Source organism: Choloepus didactylus, chromosome 13 (assembly GCF_015220235.1).
Source record: "Choloepus didactylus isolate mChoDid1 chromosome 13, mChoDid1.pri, whole genome shotgun sequence".
Taxonomy (NCBI): Eukaryota; Metazoa; Chordata; class Mammalia; order Pilosa; family Megalonychidae; genus Choloepus; species Choloepus didactylus.
In genome coordinates, this window is record NC_051319.1 from 86,402,807 (window position 1) to 86,422,852 (window position 20,046).

The 20,046-nt window shown below is 50.0% G+C and overlaps 2 protein-coding genes across 3 annotated transcripts in view; one reads left to right on the top strand and one right to left on the bottom strand.

The window, feature by feature from the left end:
* Window positions 1-555: 555 nt before the first annotated feature.
* SPRY4 (sprouty RTK signaling antagonist 4) lies at window positions 556-15,102 on the bottom strand. Of its 2 annotated transcripts, none has more exons than XM_037801461.1 (2): window positions 13,974-14,847; window positions 556-5,702 (listed from the first exon to the last, which is right to left on the bottom strand). In XM_037801461.1, exon 2 carries the CDS (start codon window positions 5,653-5,655, stop codon window positions 4,753-4,755), a length of 903 nt encoding a protein of 300 aa, XP_037657389.1. In that variant the 5' UTR covers window positions 5,656-5,702; window positions 13,974-14,847; the 3' UTR covers window positions 556-4,752. The 2 variants fall into 2 exon arrangements, with proteins under 2 accessions (XP_037657389.1, XP_037657388.1); XM_037801460.1 differs by lacking the exon at window positions 13,974-14,847 and adding an exon at window positions 14,927-15,102 and having other exon boundaries at window positions 557-5,702.
* Window positions 9,529-20,046, top strand: part of LOC119507776 — a 387,511-nt gene continuing 376,993 nt past the window's right edge. The window contains exons 1-3 of the mRNA XM_037800927.1: window positions 9,529-9,538; window positions 14,117-14,287; window positions 14,452-15,064. Coding sequence (XP_037656855.1) covers window positions 9,529-9,538; window positions 14,117-14,287; window positions 14,452-15,064 — 794 coding nt within the window. The remainder of the gene's footprint in view (window positions 9,539-14,116; window positions 14,288-14,451; window positions 15,065-20,046) is intronic.

Sequence of the window (20,046 nt, forward strand, 5' to 3'; positions counted from 1 at the left end):
GGACAGACCACATGATCTGGCAATGGAGAGGGAGGCTGGGGCCCTACCTTTATTTTATAAGTTCTAAGCAGACAAGACCACACGTTGGAAGAACCTCTTTTGTGCCTTCTTGGGCAGTGACCTTGGGCTGTGTTTGGATGTCTTGAAGAGAGGAGCCCAACGCTTTGACAAAGGATCAGAAGAGGCTGTAATTGGTGATTCCCAGAGACCAAGAATTGGACCCAGAGCTAGTGATCTCATCTATCCCTCCATTGCTTGCCCCTTACCCCCCAATTTACTGGTATCAACAGAAACATCTTTTGATTATTTTCTTCCAGAAAAGAGTAAGAGGCATATCTTCACATGTTCAAAATAACGTCCCACTTTCGTTGTGATCTGTGATTGGCATATGAATGATGGTAATGGAAAAGGTTTCCATAGCTATAGAAACTTCAAAGTGTCTCAGTTCCTGTTAAGTTTGAATATATTAGTAAGGCTGGGACACGGGAAGCAGGACAAGTTATTAAGTGGAAAGTTTTAGAGGTCAAAGGAACTGGATTTGTGCAGCAACCACCAATCTAGTGGAAATAAGGGAATCACTGAGGGCTTTTCTGCTGGCATTTTTGAAGCATGTATGTTCATATGTGCATAATAATCCGTTTTGGGGGCACCAAGGTAAAAGAGAAAAAAGCTGCAGAATTTTGGCAAATTGAACTAGGTCAGATTGCTTTCCCACCTCTACCTCTTCCCAGGCTTAGTGCTTTGCTGTGCACCTGTGTTTCATATGCATCCCACCTAGGGGACGGCTTGCCTGGGGAGAAGAGGATTTCGCAGCATCTGGCAATATTCAACTCTGTAACATAATGTGAATCTTTCCTCCAGTGGTCCTCAAGTCATTCTAGAGACCAGGATAAGGGACAGCATTGGCCAAGGAAACCACTCTCTTCCTGCCCCTTTGTCCTCGCAAGTCTTAAGGAATACAAGTCCTTATCAGGGTTTTTGTTTTAGTGCATTTCCATTTGCTGTTGTGGCCGAGTATTCTTTGACAGACTTTTGAGTGAGGATGTCAGGAGTGTGAACACAAACACGAGAAATGGCAGTCCTGCTTATATTTAACAATATATATTTATATATATTTTCTAGATCAGTACATTCAGTTTTTAACTTGTTTTTTCTTCACAAACAGAAGAACTCTTACAATAGTAGACTTTCTAAAATAAATACTATTAAAATAGAGCTTCAAAATAAATATTCTATACAAAGGAAACTTTCTGTGGTAACTTTTGTTGTGGGGTGAGAAGGGGCTACAGTGAAGGGGGGGAAATAAAGTAGGAATGCGGTGGGGTGAGGGGCCTCAGCTTTTCTGTTTGTAACACGAAACCAAACTGTGGGGCAGTGAGAAGAGAAAGCAAGATAAGACACTGCACGCAGTTACCCACAGCAAAATTGGCAACACAAGATTTGTCACTGACTGTCACAGTAAGCAGAGAGGGTGTGAAAATGCTTACCAAAGGCATGAGCCAGGAGGCCGGTGAAGCTTGCAGGATGGGATACCCTAGTGAATTGTACAGTGTGGGGTTGTGCTGCCCAGATGGGAGCAGCGTGGGTGAAGAATATGAAGCTTCGTGTTGAGAGTAATCTGGGTTCTGGTAAAAAAAAAATCAACACGTTCCATATTGTGCAACCTCGGACAAATCATCATCTAACTGGGCCTCACTTGAATGTACAGTGGGGATCAGCGCAGACTTCACAATGCTGAAAGAACTGTGCGTGCGTCCATCACATGAAGTGGTCCTCATCTCCATCAGCTGTGAAGGGGCTCAGATCGACAGCAGGGGTTGGTCTTCACCCCCTTCCAGCCGGGAACTCGGAGAAGCCTTGGTTGTGCCCTCACATCTGTCTGCAAGGGCTTTGCTATGCTAGACCCTGTTCCCAGGGTGCTGGCTGGAGAGCTGGCCTTCACAAACCCACAACCAAGGGCCCCAGAAGTGTCCTGCACACAAGCTTGTGGACCCCGTGCCCAGTTCCAAGCAGAACCACCATCCGCCCCATGTCAAACAAGTGGGAACCAAGTGGCACTTTCCAAAAAGGATCATAATCCAGCCAAGCAAGCTGTTGGTGACAGGAAACGCAGCCAGCCAGAAACAGCCACAGAAATGCATCATGGTTCTGAGCACGTGTCCACGGACAAGCCAGTTTTTTCCTTTTGTTTTGCCAAGAAGCCGGGAAAAACATGCCGAGGAATCACTACACAACAGAGCTGGGAGAACCAAAGATGCTTCGCTCCTTCTTGTTACCAGGGAGCACACGGGACACTGAGGCGGGACTCTCAGGGAGAGTTCTGCAGACATCCACCTAGCAGGTTAAACACAAACCAAAAAGAACAAGCCAAAACAGGGGCAAGAGGAGAGAAAAAAAGCAAACCCAAACCCAGAAAAATCCGTGTTTACAACTATGTACACAAAGAGTCAGGGTTAAGGTGGCCCTTTGTGAGGAAACAGGGTCTCTGTAGGTAGAGGGCCGGTGCGGGTGTGTGTAGGTGTGTGTGTGCATACACAGCTTATGTAAATCAATTCTCCACAGAACGGGTGTGTAGGCCTCCAAGATCCAAGAGCAACTTGCCACTGGGTCTGGTTTCCCACGGAGGCTCGGGGGGAGCCCCTCCTCCCTCATATCGCACGCTGTGCTCTCGGTTTTGGGTTCACTTCTGCACACCGATTCTGAGGAGAACATCTCCAGTCCCATCAGTACACATCTGATACATTCAATTAGTATAAGTGGTTGGCTGAATGTGTTTTTTCTTTCTACCGTTCCCTCCGATTTGTGCAAGAACATCCATACATCCATCACGACTGTGGCAAGGCTAGCTATATGAATCAGCCTTAGAAAATGCAGATGCACTATTTCATATTTGCCTTTTACAAGCTAGCAAATGTACATAAATAATGCCTAAAATAAGACCCTCCCCTCCCTTCCTCCGATCAATAAATACCTATGGTTACAATTAACTTATTCTAAATCATAAGGTGTTACTACTACTCTTCAAGAAGGGGTAAAAAAAAAAAGTCCTTGAGAAGCATTGGGTGCATGCCTCAGTCCTGGAGGCAGTTCTTTTTCCTACAGAACAAACCGGGAAGTGCTACCATGGTCATCATAATGCACTTCCAGTTTCACCTGGGGGAGCTCTTCGGACCCAGGCCACTGCCTTTCATGAAGGGGGGGACCGGGACAAAATACCACACAGAACGAAAACCCCATTCAACAGCTGGGGAGGAAGGACCAGACAGACTACAGCTTTTTCATGCAACAAGTACCTACCCACTGGACATGCTGCACTTTCTGAGTCCTTTAGCACCTTGAGAGAAAGGGTTGCTACGTCTTTGGGGGCTGTCGGAGGGTGGCATGCCCATGCACGAAAGCAGGGCTCAACCCTAGAAGCCCCTGGAGAATTTTTTTTTCCCCACCCACACTCTTCTGACTCCCCCCCACAGGGCTTCTTAACACTAAAATAGACTCTTTTTTCATCATCTCGCTATTTACACTAAAGATACAGACACATCACTATACACGAAAGGCTATGACAGCAAGCAGCAGAATCAGAAGAGAAGAAACTCAAACCCAGCTCGGCTAGACTGTCATTCTGCCAAAGGGAGGTGCCATGTTTCTCTTCTTTGCTGTTAAAATCCTCTTCTTGGTGGGGAGGGGAATCATGTTCCTTGAGGTTGCTCATCCCCCAGATTTTGTAATCAGCCCTTCCTGGGGGTGGCCCAAAAGGAAGCAAGTGTTTTATTATTATTTTTTAAAACACCGTTAACATCTGGTTTAGTTATTCTATAAAAACGACTGGATCCAGAGACCACAGCCTCAGACTCATTGGCAAAACGGTATTTGGTCTCGCATTGGCTGCCCTGGGTCTTCTCTACCCAAGAAATTTCTGGACAGGATCTGGGCACAGAACTCAGGACATGTAGTGGGCAGGTGAGTCTGTGTCTCGGTAGGAACCGAAGGATGGTGTTATGAGTGGAACACCCCCAAGAGTTAGTGATGAAGCTGGAAAGGAGAAATGCACTGTGGAGTGCCTCCTAAATTCCTAAATCCATCCTGTGGCTCTGAGGAGGCAGAGGGAGGACCCAGGCTTGGACCCACTGGCCGTCCTTCATTCTCAGTGGGCTCCCATCACTCCCAAGTATATACACATCAGGGATCGCCAGGGTGTTTTACACCTTCCCCAAGACATTGGGGGCAAACCAGGGCGGAGTGAGGTGGGGGAGAGTGGGGAGAAGGGACAGAAATCACGACTCCAAGGGTCTTCTTCAAAGGTACCCTCCTGGCTACTCAGGTATCGATTCTTCCCAGACAGCCAGCTCCTTTGGAGCCAAAGGGAATGGAAAAGAGGGAGGGAGAAGGAGGGACTGGAAAGGCATTCAAGCAGCTGCAACTTCCGGATATGCGTCCACATCTGTGTTCTGTCTTCGGAAAAAGAAAACTCCCACCCCCACCCCCAAAAGAAAACCATACCTCACCCCTGCTGCTGTCGGTTTGACACAAAGTTCCAGGACCCTGAAAAAAAACCCAAAGTGCTTCTTCATCCTTCTGGGGAGGAGGGAGTGGGTGAGTGATGGTGGTCCATTTCTTCCGAAGCAGGGGGCAGGAGTGGAGATAAGCAAGGCCAGCCTCAGGAAGCTGAAGCCTCTGGCCTTGCTGCTGTGATCTTCTCGGGTGTCAGAGGGAACCAAGTTACCAGGGAGAGTGCTGGGGCTTCGGCACGAAGCGTCAAAAAGGCTTTTCGGGCCCGCTGGCCTTGGCATCCCCAGCGGCCGCCTTGCAGATGACACTGTTTGTGTGCTTGCAGCGGCAGCCGGGGCGGCGCAGGCGGTCGTAGCCGCGCTGGGCCAGCTTCACGCAGCCCGTGGCAGGCAGGTAGCAGAGCAGGCAGGGCAGCACCAGGGAGAGGGCTCCCATGAAGGACCACCGGGCGCAGCAGTTTGAGCGGGAGCAGGAGCAGGGGTGGTCGGCACAGGAGCCCTCATCGTCCTCGTTGGTGCAGTGGTAGAAGACGCCCTGCACCAGGCACATGCACGTGCCATAGTTGACCAGGGTCTGGGCCGAGCACAGGCACTCCTGGTTGCAGACCCAGCAGGAGGGCAACGTCCTGGGGGACGCACACTCCTTGCACTTACACTTCCCGCAGGCCTCGCACAGCAAGAAGTGCTTGTCCAGCTCTGGCGGACCCGCTGGGCCCTTGAGGTCCAGCGGCTTGCAGTGGATGACCTTGGGCTGGATGCGCACAGCTCGCGGGGAAGCCTGGTCGGCCACAGGCGGTGGCGCCATGTGGTCTAAGAGCCGCTGGTCGGAGGAGGTGCTGCTGCTGCTGCTCACGGAGCTAGGGCGCCCGCTGAAGGAGATCCAGTGGTGGGTGGCGTCCTGGTCGCAGCGGGCGGGCGTCGTCGCGGCTGGCTCGGAGGCCCCGCCCCGGCTCCGCTTGGGGCCGGCAGGGGGAGCCAGGCCAGGGTTGTCTATGTAGTCATTCTCCACGTGGCTGGTCTTCATCTGGTCGATGGGCAGGATGGTGAGTGGGTGCTGGAGCCGGCTGTGGGGCATACGGCTGTCAAGGAGGGGCTGGACCATGACCGAGCTGGGTGTCAAGGGGACGCTCTGTGGGATCGGGGGCTCCATAGGGCTGGAGGTCCTGGACGGCTCCAAGAAACAGGCTTCTAGGGGCCCTGAGGGGTGAGGAAAAAGGAAAAGAACGGATTCCAGCCATCAGTTATGGCCTGCCAACACCTCCCCATGAAATCCTTGGGAGCTCAAAGGAAGCAGGAACTGCATTCCTCCAGTGGACCCTCCACCATCTCCCAAGCCTTAGATGATAATTAAGAGTGGCAATACAATAGTAAGTGGCAGAAATAACACTTATCGAACACTTAATATATGCCGGGCACTCTAAGCACCATAAACGTTAAGTCATTGACTCTTCACAATTACCCTAAAACATAGTTAAGGAAAACTAATGTTCAAAATAATTTGCCCAAAGTCACAACAAAACTAGAAGAACTAGGATCTGAACCTGGGCAGTCCAAGTCCATTCTTGTAATCTCTGTGAAACATGCTCCTTATTCAAGATATATAGCTCCATGGCTACAAACAGAGGATCTGGAATCAGACCCAAGTTCGAATTCTCAACTTTACCTAGCAGTGTTGCCTTGAATGAGTTATTTAATCTTGATGCCTCAGTTTTGTCATCTGTAAAATGGGTTCTTGTGAGGATTAAATGAGAAAATGCATACTGAGTACCTGGCATACAGTAAGTGCTCAATAATTTATCATCATTGCAGAGAGTAACAGCTAAGATCTCCTAAGGGCTAATAAGTGCTATGCTCTGAGCATTGCGCTGGGTGCTGAGGACATTGTGAGTTTATCAGCTGAGGAAACAAAAGCCTGTATTTCAGATATTCACAAGACAAGAAGGAAGAGCTGTATCTGGTGCCTGAGGGTCCAGGATATTAACTTATTACAACTACCTCTAATAGCAGCAACCGCCAATGGCTAATAACCCCTGGGTAGGTGAGCTTCTGACAACTCGGATGGGAAATCCTCTCAAGGGGCACTCACATCACCCATTTCCAAGTGCTGAGCTGAACATTCAGCCTAAATGCTATTTACTAGAATAGCTAAGCCAACCCTGGATCAGTTTCTAATTTCACCGAGAGAGTGCAATTTTAAGTTGGAATCCGGCCAGAGATTCAACTGCAGTGCCTGACACGGAACCCCAGGAAGTCACTTAAATCAAAGAGCGGAAACGGCTTGGTTCAAATTTAGAAAGTGCACATTGTTTTCTATTAGAAGTGCCATTTCCTTGCCTACTGACCTTTACATTTGGAATTCGGCTGGAGATCAATTTAAAGAAATAACAGCAGAAGGCCAAGACCTCTGCCCAAGAGGACACGATTTGGAATCCCAGGGAAAGATTAGCCTCTGGGAAGATTCCACCCCAAATCTTAAGAATCCCAGGGGATGGAGGGGAGGGGTGGTAGAGGGGTGGGGGAGAATGGGAAGCTAGTCTTACCAACATCAAAAATTACTGGATTAATATGGTATGGGGTGAGGTTTTGGTAAATGCTTTTTCAAGACACTAATTATGTTCTATTTAGTAGATCTGATTCTACCCTGCTGATGTATTCATCTTGCCTCAAAGGTGATGTGGACAGGTGTCCACTTCCAGTTAGCCAGTTAACCCCATATCTCTTCAGACTTGGGACACAACTGGTCCATCCCAATATTCCAGTGACTCCCGTCTATGGTAAGGAGTGAGAAAAAAAAAATGCATTTAGGGCCACACAGCATTATTCTACTTGAGACAACCATGCGATCAGAAACAGTTAAATTGTTGGGAAAAGAAGGGCTTCCTTGGATGCTTTCCAGCTTGCCTGAAATAAAGAGCTAGCTCTAGATGAAAGTTCATGAAGGGGATGAGTGGGGGGTTATTCACAAGGATCTCATCTGTATATTATCTATATTGCTAAATGCAAAAGGCATTAAGTTTTTTCTACAAGGTTCAATGCTCAGTCAACTTTCCCATTCACACAGGGCATGAACTGTTGGCTTTTCTCCCACTGTCCTGTCTACTGAAGTGAAGCTGGTATTTCTTTACAGACTAGGTTCCCTACCCCTGCCCCTGGAGGGAAGTCTGCCTTCTGCCTCATGTTCTCTTCAGATGAAACCAGGGTGTCACCTTTGAACGGGAGACTTCCTCGTGGCAGAGGTTACGTCAGGTATCTGTCATGAAGAAGTAGTCATTCCTCAAGAGATGCCTCCTGTGCCGGGGGTGGGGAGGGAGAAATGTCACCTGAGCATCGACATAGAGGAGTTTTTCCAAAGATCAGATTGGTCATGAGGCAGCACCTCCAGGGACTGCTACCTCAACCTTGCCACCACCATGACATCAATAAAATTATTTTGAGTAGCGGCTTCACGGCCTTGCTTCCAGAATAAAGGTCTCTGGGATCAAGAGACCAAGATTAGAGTCCCAGTTCCCAGCCCTGGGAATTGTGCCTGGAAAAAAGGTGTGACTAGGCATCAAGAATGGAAAATGCTGACAGAGGCACAGAACAAGGGTCTCCTGCACAGGCCAAGAGGTGGCTGAGCCAGAACCTGCAACACTCGGACAAAGACAACATGACTCTTCTTATTCCAAAAGTCCAGGTCAGGAATACTCAGGAATCCTGCCAAAAAAATGTCAGTGGCAGTTTGAAGATCGTACTGTCCCATGTAAGTGGGCTTCTGTCTCCCAGACCAGGAATGGGACTTGCTGTGCCAAAGGGGGACAAAAGAAAAGGTATTCCCTTCCCCCGAGCAGATTATACACTCTCCTTTCCCCAACTCTATTACCAGGGTTCTTTAACAACAGCTCATTTCCTGTGGGTGAAGCAAAGGTGCAGGCAACGCTCAGGGTAATGAATAGGTCCTGGAATCAGCAGGCAGATTCCCCAATCCATGGAAAAGTCCTACCAGGAAGTCAGGGTGGGAGAAGCCCCTGCAGCCTCTGGGGATGTTGGCATGAGCAGGCTCCCATCTCCCTCCAGAGGCAGCTGTCAACATCTGGGCCTGCAGCTGGGGCCAGACATGGGGGGTGGGAGCTTGGCCTATGACTCAGCTCTCTTCGGACCGGCAGCATCCAAGATGGCTCCAGCAGACATATTCTAGAATTTATCTTTCCCATCAAAACCCTGATGTAGGACTCCTTCCTGCCACCAGCTCAGCAAAAACGAACGGCCAGCTCATTGTTCAACTGCTCAAACCTCCTCGGGCCCTGTGGCCTCGCCTCCCTATTAGCATAGGAGGGCCCTCTAAGAGCCTCTGGTGAATTTATTTGACTGACAACGAAAAACAACTTCCTGAGCTGCCTTTTTGATAACGCTTCAGCACAACTAATGATGTCTCTAAATAAATAAACCAAACCCAACCCTCAACTGGTTTAAAAGATCAATCTCTGTGTTCATCAGGATACACCCATCCTCCAGACTGAAGCAACACTGACAAACTTAAGTGCAGTTTAATATGTACTCTCTGCTTCCTCTGTAAGGAAGGAAGAGATTTATAATATAAATAGAAGAGGAGGCTTTGCCTCATTTAGGCTGTTTGGAAGAGACTGATGGCCAATTTGGAAGGCTGGACAGAGATGCAAAGCCAACACTGCACTTAGCCAGAGAAAGTGCCTCTATCAAGTTTTAGGTGACAGTTTATATGGATTAGCATGAGGGAAGCAAACTTCTCCTTCCACTCAAATCTTGTAATAATAATACATAATAATTATGGGAGCAGCTAGTATTTATGAAACTTTCTTGGTGCCAGGCTCTGTGCTGAGCCTTCAGTGATGTTTTCATTTAATCCTCACAATCACCTTGCAGAGGAAAAAATGGAAACACAAAAACAGGGTTAGCGAGGGACGAGGCCAGGATTGAGCCCAGGCTGTGTGACTCCAGAGGCTGCATCCTTAACCACACAGCCCTAACTTAAGACTTGCAGAAGCCGCCCATAACTTCTGGGGAGATGCATGGAGGTACGGGAACGCCCATCACTTTCACAGTCACGAATTCCTCCAGCTTCCTCAGTCTACACCAGCCTTCAGGGAACCTCCTTAGGCCATCCTTGGGGAAGCAGTAACCCACTTTATATAGAGAAATGAAGCCAGACCTGGCTTACACCATACTCACCCCCAGTTAGGGGAATTTTCAGTGTGGGGAGCAGAGGCTGGGGGTTTGCAATCTCTGCCTTTAAAGGAAAGCTTAGAGCTCAAGGCATCTTCACTTCCATTGAGTTCCTCTGCCATCCCTTCTGTCACCTCACACCACCCCCAAAACAAAAAGACTAAGTATTTTCATTTTTATTTCTTGAAGTTGAATGGGTCTCATTGGTATGATTTCAGTTTTACAAAACAGTCCCTAAAAGGAAACCATGGGGTAAGGAGGGAATCCCCTACCCATAAAGTCGAACTTAAGGATCCTTGGGCACCTGTGCTGTTGGGGCTTCTGGTCCAGGTCTGTGGGGGAAGGGAAGGAGGAGCCAGGGTAAGGGGAAGTCAGGGGAGTCCTAGAATACTGATCAGCAGGATATTGAAAACCCTAGAGCACACACAGCCCCATATTTGCTGCTTGGCAGTCTGGGAACCCAGAGCCAGCCAGTCTGACACCGCATTTGTACCTGATGCGGGGGCGGGAGGGGGCAGGGAGGGGAAGCATCAGGCTGCAGACTGCTCAATACTGGCTGGCTGAAAAGAATCGAGAGGCATGTTAAATGTCCACACAATTGAGCCGGATGCCTAGTCCCACCTCTCACCCCCTCCCCTTGACTTACCCTAGGGATTTGGGAAATATTGGGAAAACCTGACAGCTGTACTTTGAGAACTGTGGGTCGGCTAATGACAAACTGGCAAGGGAGGCTCTGAATGAATAGGCAGTTTCTCTACTGCTCCATTCAGTCTCAGCAGTTCTTTCAGTGAAAGTTGTTTAACCCTTTAACAACACAGAATAAAGGTCTCTCAGCAGAGCCTGCCTACCACCATCGCTTGGCTCTTTGTGACAACATCCCAGTTTAGTTAATTAAGCAACAACCAAATGATGACTTATTGCTTTAAAAAGACTATTGATGGGAGGTGGGGGTGGAGGAAAGCAGGGGAAGCCAGGGACTTGCCCCTCCCTGCACCCTACAGAGGAAGACAATCTCAGCTGAGAATGGCCCTAGTGGGAGAACAAATCATTAGGAAGCCGGATTTGTCTGAGAAAGAATCTTTCACAACCCCCCCAAGGGCCAGCACTACCGATGCTCACCTCTGGTGGTAATCTGTTAAGAGATAGCAAAGGAAAACACCGCCTTTTCATCGCCTTACCCCACCACCAATTATCAGTACCTGACCCTCTTCCCTTCCCTCTTTGACAACCAATCAGCTGAACTCTAAAGCCCCAGCACAAGGATGGGTGGGAGAGGGGGATATTGAGTTATCAGATAGGCAAGGGTCCCGCTATACTCTGGCTTTGGGCTATTTTAAAAAGCTTAAAATTTCAGCTTCACTATATTACCCCCAAAAGTGTTATCTGCCCAGATCCCCTTAAACGGATTAAAAAAACCAAGAGTCCGAAAGAATGGGACAGAAGGCGCCTACTACCCCCTGAGCAGTTTGGCAACTATTGGCCCAAGTCAAGGTTTGGGGTGAGACCAGAAAGCTAGATCCCAGGGAGAGCCCCCTCCTACTGAGGCTAAGATCATTTTATTTGTCTTACCCCCCTCCACCAAGAAATGAACTTAGAATAATAGATTTAGCTTACCCCTGGGATAGGGGCAGGAAATGTCCCCTTTCTCTCAATAGAGGAGGAGTTGGGGTGGGGATGAGTGGAACTCTCGGCAAGGGAAACCAAACCACTCTGCAAGGAAGGAGCCACCTGCCCCAGAAGGGCCCCTTCCCTCCTCCGCTCCATCCAGCACATCTGTGCTCCCTCCCCAGTGTCCTTGCTTCCTCCACTGACTAGGGTCTGTCCTTGGAAAGAACAATCGTGATCACAGCTGAACGGTGGAGACTCTTAAACCCAGCCACATGTCCCGGATGCATTCTCCAGCCTTGTCAGCTGTCCAGATCTGCAGGGTGGCCCCAGACCCCCGAGAGCCAAGAATACTCCGCCTCTTACATCATCCAACCCCCGTACTTTCTGTGCAGGAAGGGGCTCCCTTAATACTGGCCTCCTGAAAGGTTCCTTGAGTAATAATGCAGAGCATAGCCTGAAGCCCCCTCGGGAGGAGTCTGTTTTCTCTGCTCTGCAGATGGGGAAACAAAGGCCCAAGCTTAGTGGGGTTGCCTAGCCACTCAGCTGCTCTGCCTGGGCCCCTAGCTTGGATTGCAGGAGTACAGCTTTCAGTATGTTGCTCTTCATCTTCTCCTCTACCTCCTTTGTAAGAGTAAAAATATATTTCAAAGACTCACTGCTTTCCCTCTGTCAGGGGAGGATCTAGGTTGGCCATGAGATGGAATCTTCTCTACTCTTGCCATTCCCCTTCCTTAAAAACCCTGTTGTCAACATCCCAAACTAAAATTATTCATCTATACCCCCACAGAGGCTTGCGCAAGAATGTGTTCCCGTGTTATCACAAGGGAAACTCCACCCTAGTCGTTGACAGGGTCTCTGGATTCAGAACCAAATTAAACACCCTAATTTTTCAATACTGAAACACTGAACTTCTCTGAATAGAGGGGGCTCCTTCCTAGATTTCTTTGGTACTGACATTCCACCCCTACCCAACAGGATGTTTCAACGAAAGAAAAACACTTGTGGGGGCCCAAAACTGGGGGCTAGAAGACAGCACACTAAGGGACTTTTTCAGCATCAGGAACTGGAAGCTAAGTCCCCAGGGGCAATCCCAAAGTATCAAACCCCAGAACTTGTATCAAGGGTCACAGTGAGAGGTACTGACGGTTTTCCTCTCATTTTTAAATGAAAAACTACTCACCTAAAGTCCGTGCCATTTGTTTTTCAAGAAAGTCTGCCAAACCTCTGGGCACATGCACTATCAAGTTTACCAGAGCTGGGGTAAGGGATATGAAAACTAGACAGAGGGTATAATTCCAAAGAACTGTATCTCTCTAACCTCTTCTAGAAGGACGAGGACAAAAATGACATCCATGAGCTCCAGATGCTCACCAGTCCCTAGGCTCTGCTATGTTTTAGCCTGGAATCTGTCTATTCTGTACGTTGTCTCATCCCATCAGCCACCGTTAAAGTTTTAGAGAAGCTGTCTTCTTGGAGAGTAATCTGGAAATGGTCATGGGGATGGAAAGGAGGGCTGAGGACAGGAGAGCATTTACACTCAACAAAAAGGAGTTACTCCCAAGTTCGGAATCAGAAAAGGAAGATTGCCAAGAGATGTCCTTAAAGCCTCACCCAAGCTGTCCATCAAGGAGATTTCAGAAATCTGCCACCAAAATGCAGCTCAGTTTTGGTCAATGTGTGCACTGCTCACCATGGTGGGGACTTGTTCAGAGAGTACCCTTCCAAGAGCGGAAACGCAATTTCACACTGGACATCTCTACAACTTCTTTCCCGTTCTTCTGCCAAGAAGCGGGGTGGGGGGTGGGGGGTGGAGAGAAAGAGAGAGGCTGCTCTACACCCACACCATGAAAAAAAAAAGCCCTGAAATTTCAGATGTTTATGCTCCAATTTGCATGAAGATGAGGGGAACTCTAAACATTGTGAAATCCACCATTATAATATTGGGTAGGGCCTCAAGCCAGACCCAGTTTATTGAGAGATTAATAAGACCACATTTCCCAAGTGCTCTGAGTCCTTTACCTTCCAGCTTTGGATCCGCTGAGAGGCATGTCAAAAGGTTGGTGAGCCTTGGTCAGCTAACCAGACACACATAGGCCTGTTCCAGCCCCTAGGCAGGTTCTCTGGCCTCCACCTGTGTCTATCCTTGCCCAAAGCTGGAGAGAATCCAGCCACTGATTTGGAGGCAGGAAAGAGGGGATTGCTACTGGGTCCAGGCGCCCCATCAAACACACACCTTTCCTTCCTTGCCCTAACCACGCTGGGGGGGCTCCCAGGAGCCTTTCTGCGCCAGACAAGGCCTCATCCTGTTCTTGCCCTGGCAATATGGATGCCCATCCAGCAGCTGGTGAAGGAGGCAGCCAGCAGCTCTCCCCTCTGCCCACGATCCAGCCTAAATCACCTCTCCTGTCCATTCCTGCAAGCCATGCAACCATTTTCCGCCTCAGGATTCCTCACTCACCCCCTCTGCCCCCAGCCCCCAATCAAAGAGAATTGAGAAGCCGTCTTTTCTTCACAAGAGTAGCTACTGTCTAAACGCTTTTTGATTGTCTGCATGGAGGGGGAACTGGGCACAACCCTGGCCTGATGGAGCCAAGTTCCAGCCGTCCTAGCTGGCCAAACGCACCCTTGCCTCCCTCATTGCCCCGGTGGTCTTGGAGATCCAGAATTTTCAGAACGTACCGTCTCTATCCTTCTGTCTTCTCTGTGATGTCAAGTCTGGTACCACCAAGGAGGACGGAGGGAAAGCAAGAGCCTTATCTCTCCTACGCACGCAACCTCTTCCTCCAGCCCACACGCCCAGCGTTATGTAAACGCATTTTCAGCCCCCAACACAGCCCCAGCGAGGCCCCAAGGGCCCCGGAGCCTGGCACGGTCGGTGCCCGGGGATAAGGAGGCAGGGGGAGGCCGAGGAGCCTTAGGCTCTGCAGAGGCCGGGGAAGGGAAAGCCAACCGAAAGGCGGTTGCACAGCACAAAATGCGGCAGCGGAGCAAAGGTCAGACGGCGAGGAACCGCCTCGCCAAGGAAAGGGAGCAGAAATGCCCAGGCCCGGACCAGTCCCGCACTGACCATTCAAGGGGAGGCAGAAGGGGAGGAAACCTGGTCCGTCACGGCTCCGAAGGGTAAAGAAAAGTCTACGTCGAGCATAGGCCGCTGTAGTGGGCTGGGGAGATCTATGGCAGAGCTGGCACCGTGGGCACAGCACCGGGGGTTGGGCGAGAAGCCTAGGGCGAGGGCGCCCCCCGGACCCGAGAGGTGGCTCCCAGCCGAGTCCAGAGCCGCTCGTTCCAGCGACCCGAAAGGGAGACGGCAGGAGGAAAGAGACCAGGCCAGAGGCAAACTCCCGGGACACGCACCGGGCTTCCCGAGTGGCACAGGGCGGGGAAGCCGTTCTTGGCAATGCCCGGGGGTCGGAAACGGTGCTGCCAGGCTGTGAACAGTCCCGGCGCCGTGCCGGCCAGGCCGAGGGCGTCAGGGAACTGCGGTGCCCCGCAGTGACTGAAGGAGGCGCAGGGAATGGGAAAGAACACAGAAACGCGCCTAGAAATAGCGCACCATTTGCCCCGGCTGCAGGGGGAGACGCGTCGCGGCTCAAGGGGGCAGTTGAGGATTCCGAAACCGGCCAAGGACTTACTTTGAGAAGCCGCAGAGTCACAAGCATCGCTCCACGTCTGTGTAAATCCTTGAACCCAAGCGGGTCAGACGCCGCTGTTTTCGCAGACGCCAGCGGGAAGAACCGGCACGGTTCTCTGAGCTTCGCAGAGCCAGCCCGGTACTGTCAGCTTCGCTCGCTGCCTCCGCGGCGATGTAGCAACCACTGCCTGGGAAAATGGCTTTTTTATGAATGGGAGGGAAAGGAGTTCCAGTGCGCACGCGCGCCGGCCGCGATTCTATGAATGGGTGGGCACAAGAGACCCCCGCGCGCGCATGCGCTGCGCTCCTTTTTTATGAATGGGGGGCCGGAAAGGAACTTAACCCGTGACTGCTGGGGTTGGCTCTCGCTCCTCCTGGGGCCGTCGTTCTTTTACAAAGAGGGGTGGAGGTTCGGGTGGAGGTTGTTGTTGCCTCTTTTTTTTTTTTTTTTTTCAAGTGAATGGAGGGTGGCGGCGACTGCCGCAGCTGGCTTAGCTGCGCGGGCTGTAGCCCCTCCCACCCAACGAAAGGAGGTAAAGGCCGCCTTCACGCCACTGCGGGCCTGGGCAAGAACAGTCAGTGTTGCTGGGAGGCGGGGGGCGCTGCGGCCTCCGGATCTAGGCCGAGAACTGGGGGGTTGAGGGAAGGAAGACACCCAGACTCATCTGGGGATCTCTACCCGCTGCAGGCGGCCGAGGGTGAGGGACGGAAGGACCCCTGTTGGGGCCTTCTCTTTCTCCAGACCAGTGGCGCCTAGGGACGTCGGAGGGAGGTGTCTTGAAGCTGCGTTTACCAAAAACTAAGAAAATGTCAATCGTCCATATCAAAGAAGGGTGGGGTGGGGTTGCTGAGTGAATCTGGTTTCTTTCTTGAGGCTGATCCTCTCTTGAGTGAGTGCAGACCACCCCTCCCCCCTGCTTGGGTGTGGACAGTGACAGGGCTGAGGCCTCTTCCGGCTCCAGTACCCCCCGGGGCGATGCTGGCTACTCCGCCAAAGGAGGCTTGGCCTTCGCCACGCAGCTTCCCTTCCTCCCTCAGCCCCAGTGTAATGCCCGCACTGTCCAGCCGTCCGCCCGCCCTCTGCCGCTCTAGCTGGCTGTCCCCTTCTCCACGCTTCGTCCGTTTTCCAGCCCTCGCAGGACGCGGGCCTGAGGAGCCTCCTCCACCGAAGACCCTCAGCCCTTTGCTGTAGACGCTTTCTTCTCCCCACTCGGTGCCGCCACTCCCCTCCCGGGAAGGGAGAGCGTCTGATAACTGGCCAGGTGGATGGGTGGAGCCGGCCGCGCCGAGGATGCTGCTGGGTTGGCCGCGGGATTAAATAACAACAGGGCCCTTGAGCCGCAGAGGAAATGGAAATGGCCGGGATCCTTTCTTTGCTATTAATGATGGGGTGGGGTGGAGTCGGGGTAGGGGTTCAGCCTAAGCCGGTGAAAAGAAAAGCCCACGCCATTAGGCCTGATTCCGGGCAGGTGGGGAGCCCTCTCAGCAGGCCCATCTCCGCCCAGGAACTGGGCGCTTTAGCCTCCCGGGAGTCTGGATACGGGGTGGCTTTGATGCAGGGGTAAGAGCAGGCCCAGGGCCTGCCTCCCTAGTAAGGTTTGCCTTGCGGGTGCTCTGGCTTCACGGGGATATGGTGAGGGCGTCTTTTTCTTTTCTACGCCACCATAGGATGGAGAGAGACTGCGCTTGCCTCATGTGAGAGGAGCCAGTGAAAGGCTCCTAACCGAGGACCAGAGGTCTGTCCTAGGGTTGGGGCTGGGGCTTCTGAGATAGGCAGGGGTGTGACCTTTTGCAAACCCAAATCAAAACTCAAGGTCACCGAGTCTCAGCCAAAAATGCCTTCTCTCCACTCTCAGATGAGCCTTTTCTGTATGATTACTTCGCCTCCTCCCTCCAACAGAACAGGCCCCCCCTTAGAGGACCTCATTCTTGCTTTCAGGGCGGAGACTTTCTTCTAAGGCCAAGAGAAAAATTCTACCAGGACAATGTGGTATTTTACAGTTGTTCAGGGCTTCCCTTTACATGTATGGAAGTTAAATATAACTTCCCATTTGTCAGATTTAGGAACCGAGGCTAAGGGCCTTTCACCTGGTAGATGAAAGAGGTAGTAGTAAACTGTAGTACTGATTTTCTAGGTCTCTGCAACTCTGTTTTTTCTGCTTTGCTACTACCCCCTCTTAGCATCACAGACCACTAAACCTGTTTCTTGCATCTCATTTAAATGTATTAAAGAAAATCGAGGCAATAAATTTCCAGCCAGTGCTTACCCATAGTCCTTGCTCAAACAATTGAAGGATGGGAATAAATAAATCCTTTCTAAACTATGCAGAAAAGCAGAATTGGGGAAGATAGGGTAGCCCCAGGGGCCCTGTCCTGTTTCCTTCATGAGGGGACTTCACCAAGATACTGACAGAGTTCCATTTCCTAGTCTTTTCTCAGATTCCCTGAAGTAGGAGGTGGAAAGATCCCTGCCCTGGTGGGATGGGGGAAAGATGGAGAAGCCCCTCGATCTGTGCTGGGTGGGGGCTCTGATGCTTAAGTAGAGTGTGATTCAAAATGCTTGGGGTGGGCACTGGGCCATATTCTGGTGTAGTGATTTTAGGCAGCAGTTATGACAAGACTTCATTCATTCATTCATTCATTCATCTGTGCTGGGTCTGCCCTGGCTCTGTGGATTCAGTGGTAAGAGGCAGGCAGCCCTCCCTGCCCTTGTGAATTGCACAATTTATTGGGGAGACAGTCAGACTATGCAATTTGAGGCAACAATAAGTGCAAAGAGGGAAAAGTAAGAGTGATCTCGGGGTCTAAGGGAAAGAAGGGGACAGGAATTTGATTTGAGGATCAGGGAGTATCTCTCAGAGGTGGCTTGTGGTTGTGAGTTGAATCCTGAAGAATGAGGGAGCATTGAGGAGACACTTTCAGGCAGAGGTAGCTGCTGGGTGGAGGCCCTGCGTGGGGAAAGGCCTGGCTAGTTGGGGACACTAACGGGAGGCCTGTGTGACAAGAGCTTGGCAAGCAAGGTTGATGTGGACCTGGCGAGGAGCTCCAATATTATCCTATTAAAGGTTTTAAGCAGGGTAGTGACATACTCTGATTTATGTTTTAAACCTCTCCAGCAGTTCTAGGGCAGATGGTTGGGAGGGTGAGGGAACACAGTGGCAGGTGGTGGGAGAATGTGAAACATTTGCTCCTAAACAGGTTGAAGAAACCATGCTCATTCTTTTGGATTGGGCAGCCGGTTGGCCTGTGCTGGAGTTTTCTTTTATTTGATCTGCCTTGTGTATTCCAAAGCTGCTCAGCTTCTTTCCCAGGTATAACTCTCCTGCTATCCTAATAACCTGCATTCTTGCAGTGCTAGTTACAACACTTTCACCCCAACCCTATTTTAAAAGTCTACATTTCCACTAGATTGTGGCCAGGTGAGCAGAGTAGATTCAGTTCTGGACATAAGCTCCTGGCCTTGGTGGGGCCTCGTTCAAGTAAATGCGAGTGAGAAGAGGCAGGAACTCCAATCAATGAGAGACATTTATTGAGCACTTACTATGTGCCAGTCCTGTGTTTGGTATTCTTTCACATGTAATGTTGCTTTGAAAAGCTATGTTCTACCCTATTGTTTACTTAGCATTTGCACTTATATTTTTCAGGGGAAATAATACTATCATAAATTGTAAATAGTCAATACAAAACTACTGTATGCAGAACTGTGACTGTTAGCATTGTCATCTTGGAAGAAGTTTATTTCCTATTCAAAAAAAAATAAAAAGCTATGTTCTGGTCATATCGTCCCTCCTTTTCCAATAAGAAGCTGAGGCTACATTTTAATAATTGGTTAATTCCACAAACAATTATCATGCATCTCCTGCATGCCAGGCACAGTGCCGGGCATCGAGGTTATAGACACCATTCCTGCCCTATAGAACTTACAGTCGGTGGTGATGCTCCTGTGACTTCTCATTCATTTCCTATGTTCAATTCGCATTTCACAACCTTATATCAAGTGCTAAGTTAATGGAAGTAAAGTGGTCACCTCAACGGATTGGCTGACCACACCTTCAATATAAAAATTCTAGAACCGCCACTGCTTATAGTCAAGTAGGAGAGATAGACATTAAACAAAGAATGATTTAATTACAGTTAGCATTAGTGCTGCATTGGAAAGTACAGAGAGCAAAGGAGGGGGCACGGCATGGGGGCCTGCAGAAATTTCCCTGGAGGTCCGATCTGTAAAATGCAGTTTCAGCCAGGCTGGTCTCAGGAGTGGATGGCCCAGAAGAAGGCAGGAGACTGGGGAGTGCTGGAGCAACTGAAGACAGTTCAGGTGGACTAAAGTCTTTTAAGGAACAGAGGATGTGTCAGAACTGGGTGTTGGGACAGTCTTCCGGCACTAGCTCCTATGCTTCCTGGCTCTGTATGTTCAGCTGTTTCGGCTTTAGGGGCTAGGAGGCTTGAAAGACAAGTGTGCAGATATTGGCCACAGATGTTGGTGTTAAATCCTCTACCTACCTACTAGCTCTGTGACCTTGGAAGAGACATCCAACTTCCCTAAGCCTCAGGTACTTCAGCTATAAAATGATGCTAACAGCAGCTGTTATTCCATAAGGTCATTCCTCCATTCCTTTATTTGAGAAGTGTTTATGGAATGCCTATTGTATGCTGAGCTCTGTTGTAGGCACTGAGGATTCAGGATTGAACAAGACAGATGAGGCTCTGCCCTTACGGAGCTTATCCTCTACCTGGAGGGGACAGATGATAAGCAAACAAATAATTAAGATAATTTCAAATAGTGAAACATGCAATGGAGGCAATAAAATAGGGTGCTGTGGTTGAGCGATGGGGTGAAGGTGGTAGGGAATCAAGGAGGTGATGATTGAGCTGAGATCCAAATGACCAGAGTCAGCCAGGGGTAGGTCTGAGGGAAGAGCATTCTTGACAGAAGGGATAGCTGGTGCAGAGGCTGTGAAGTATGAACAAGCTTGGTCCATTTCAGGAACAGAAAGTAGGTAGATGCTACTGGAGCTCAGTGAGCAATGGAAATGGCTGTTTAAGGTAGCAGAAATAGGCAGGGGCTGGGTTATTTAGGACCTTGAAGGCCATTGTAAGGAGTTTACATTTTATTTTAAC

Coding starts and splice junctions, on each gene's coding strand:
- SPRY4 (XM_037801461.1), bottom strand. CDS start 5,655: ATGGAGCCCCCGATCCCACAGAGCGTCCCCTTGACACCCAGCTCGGTC.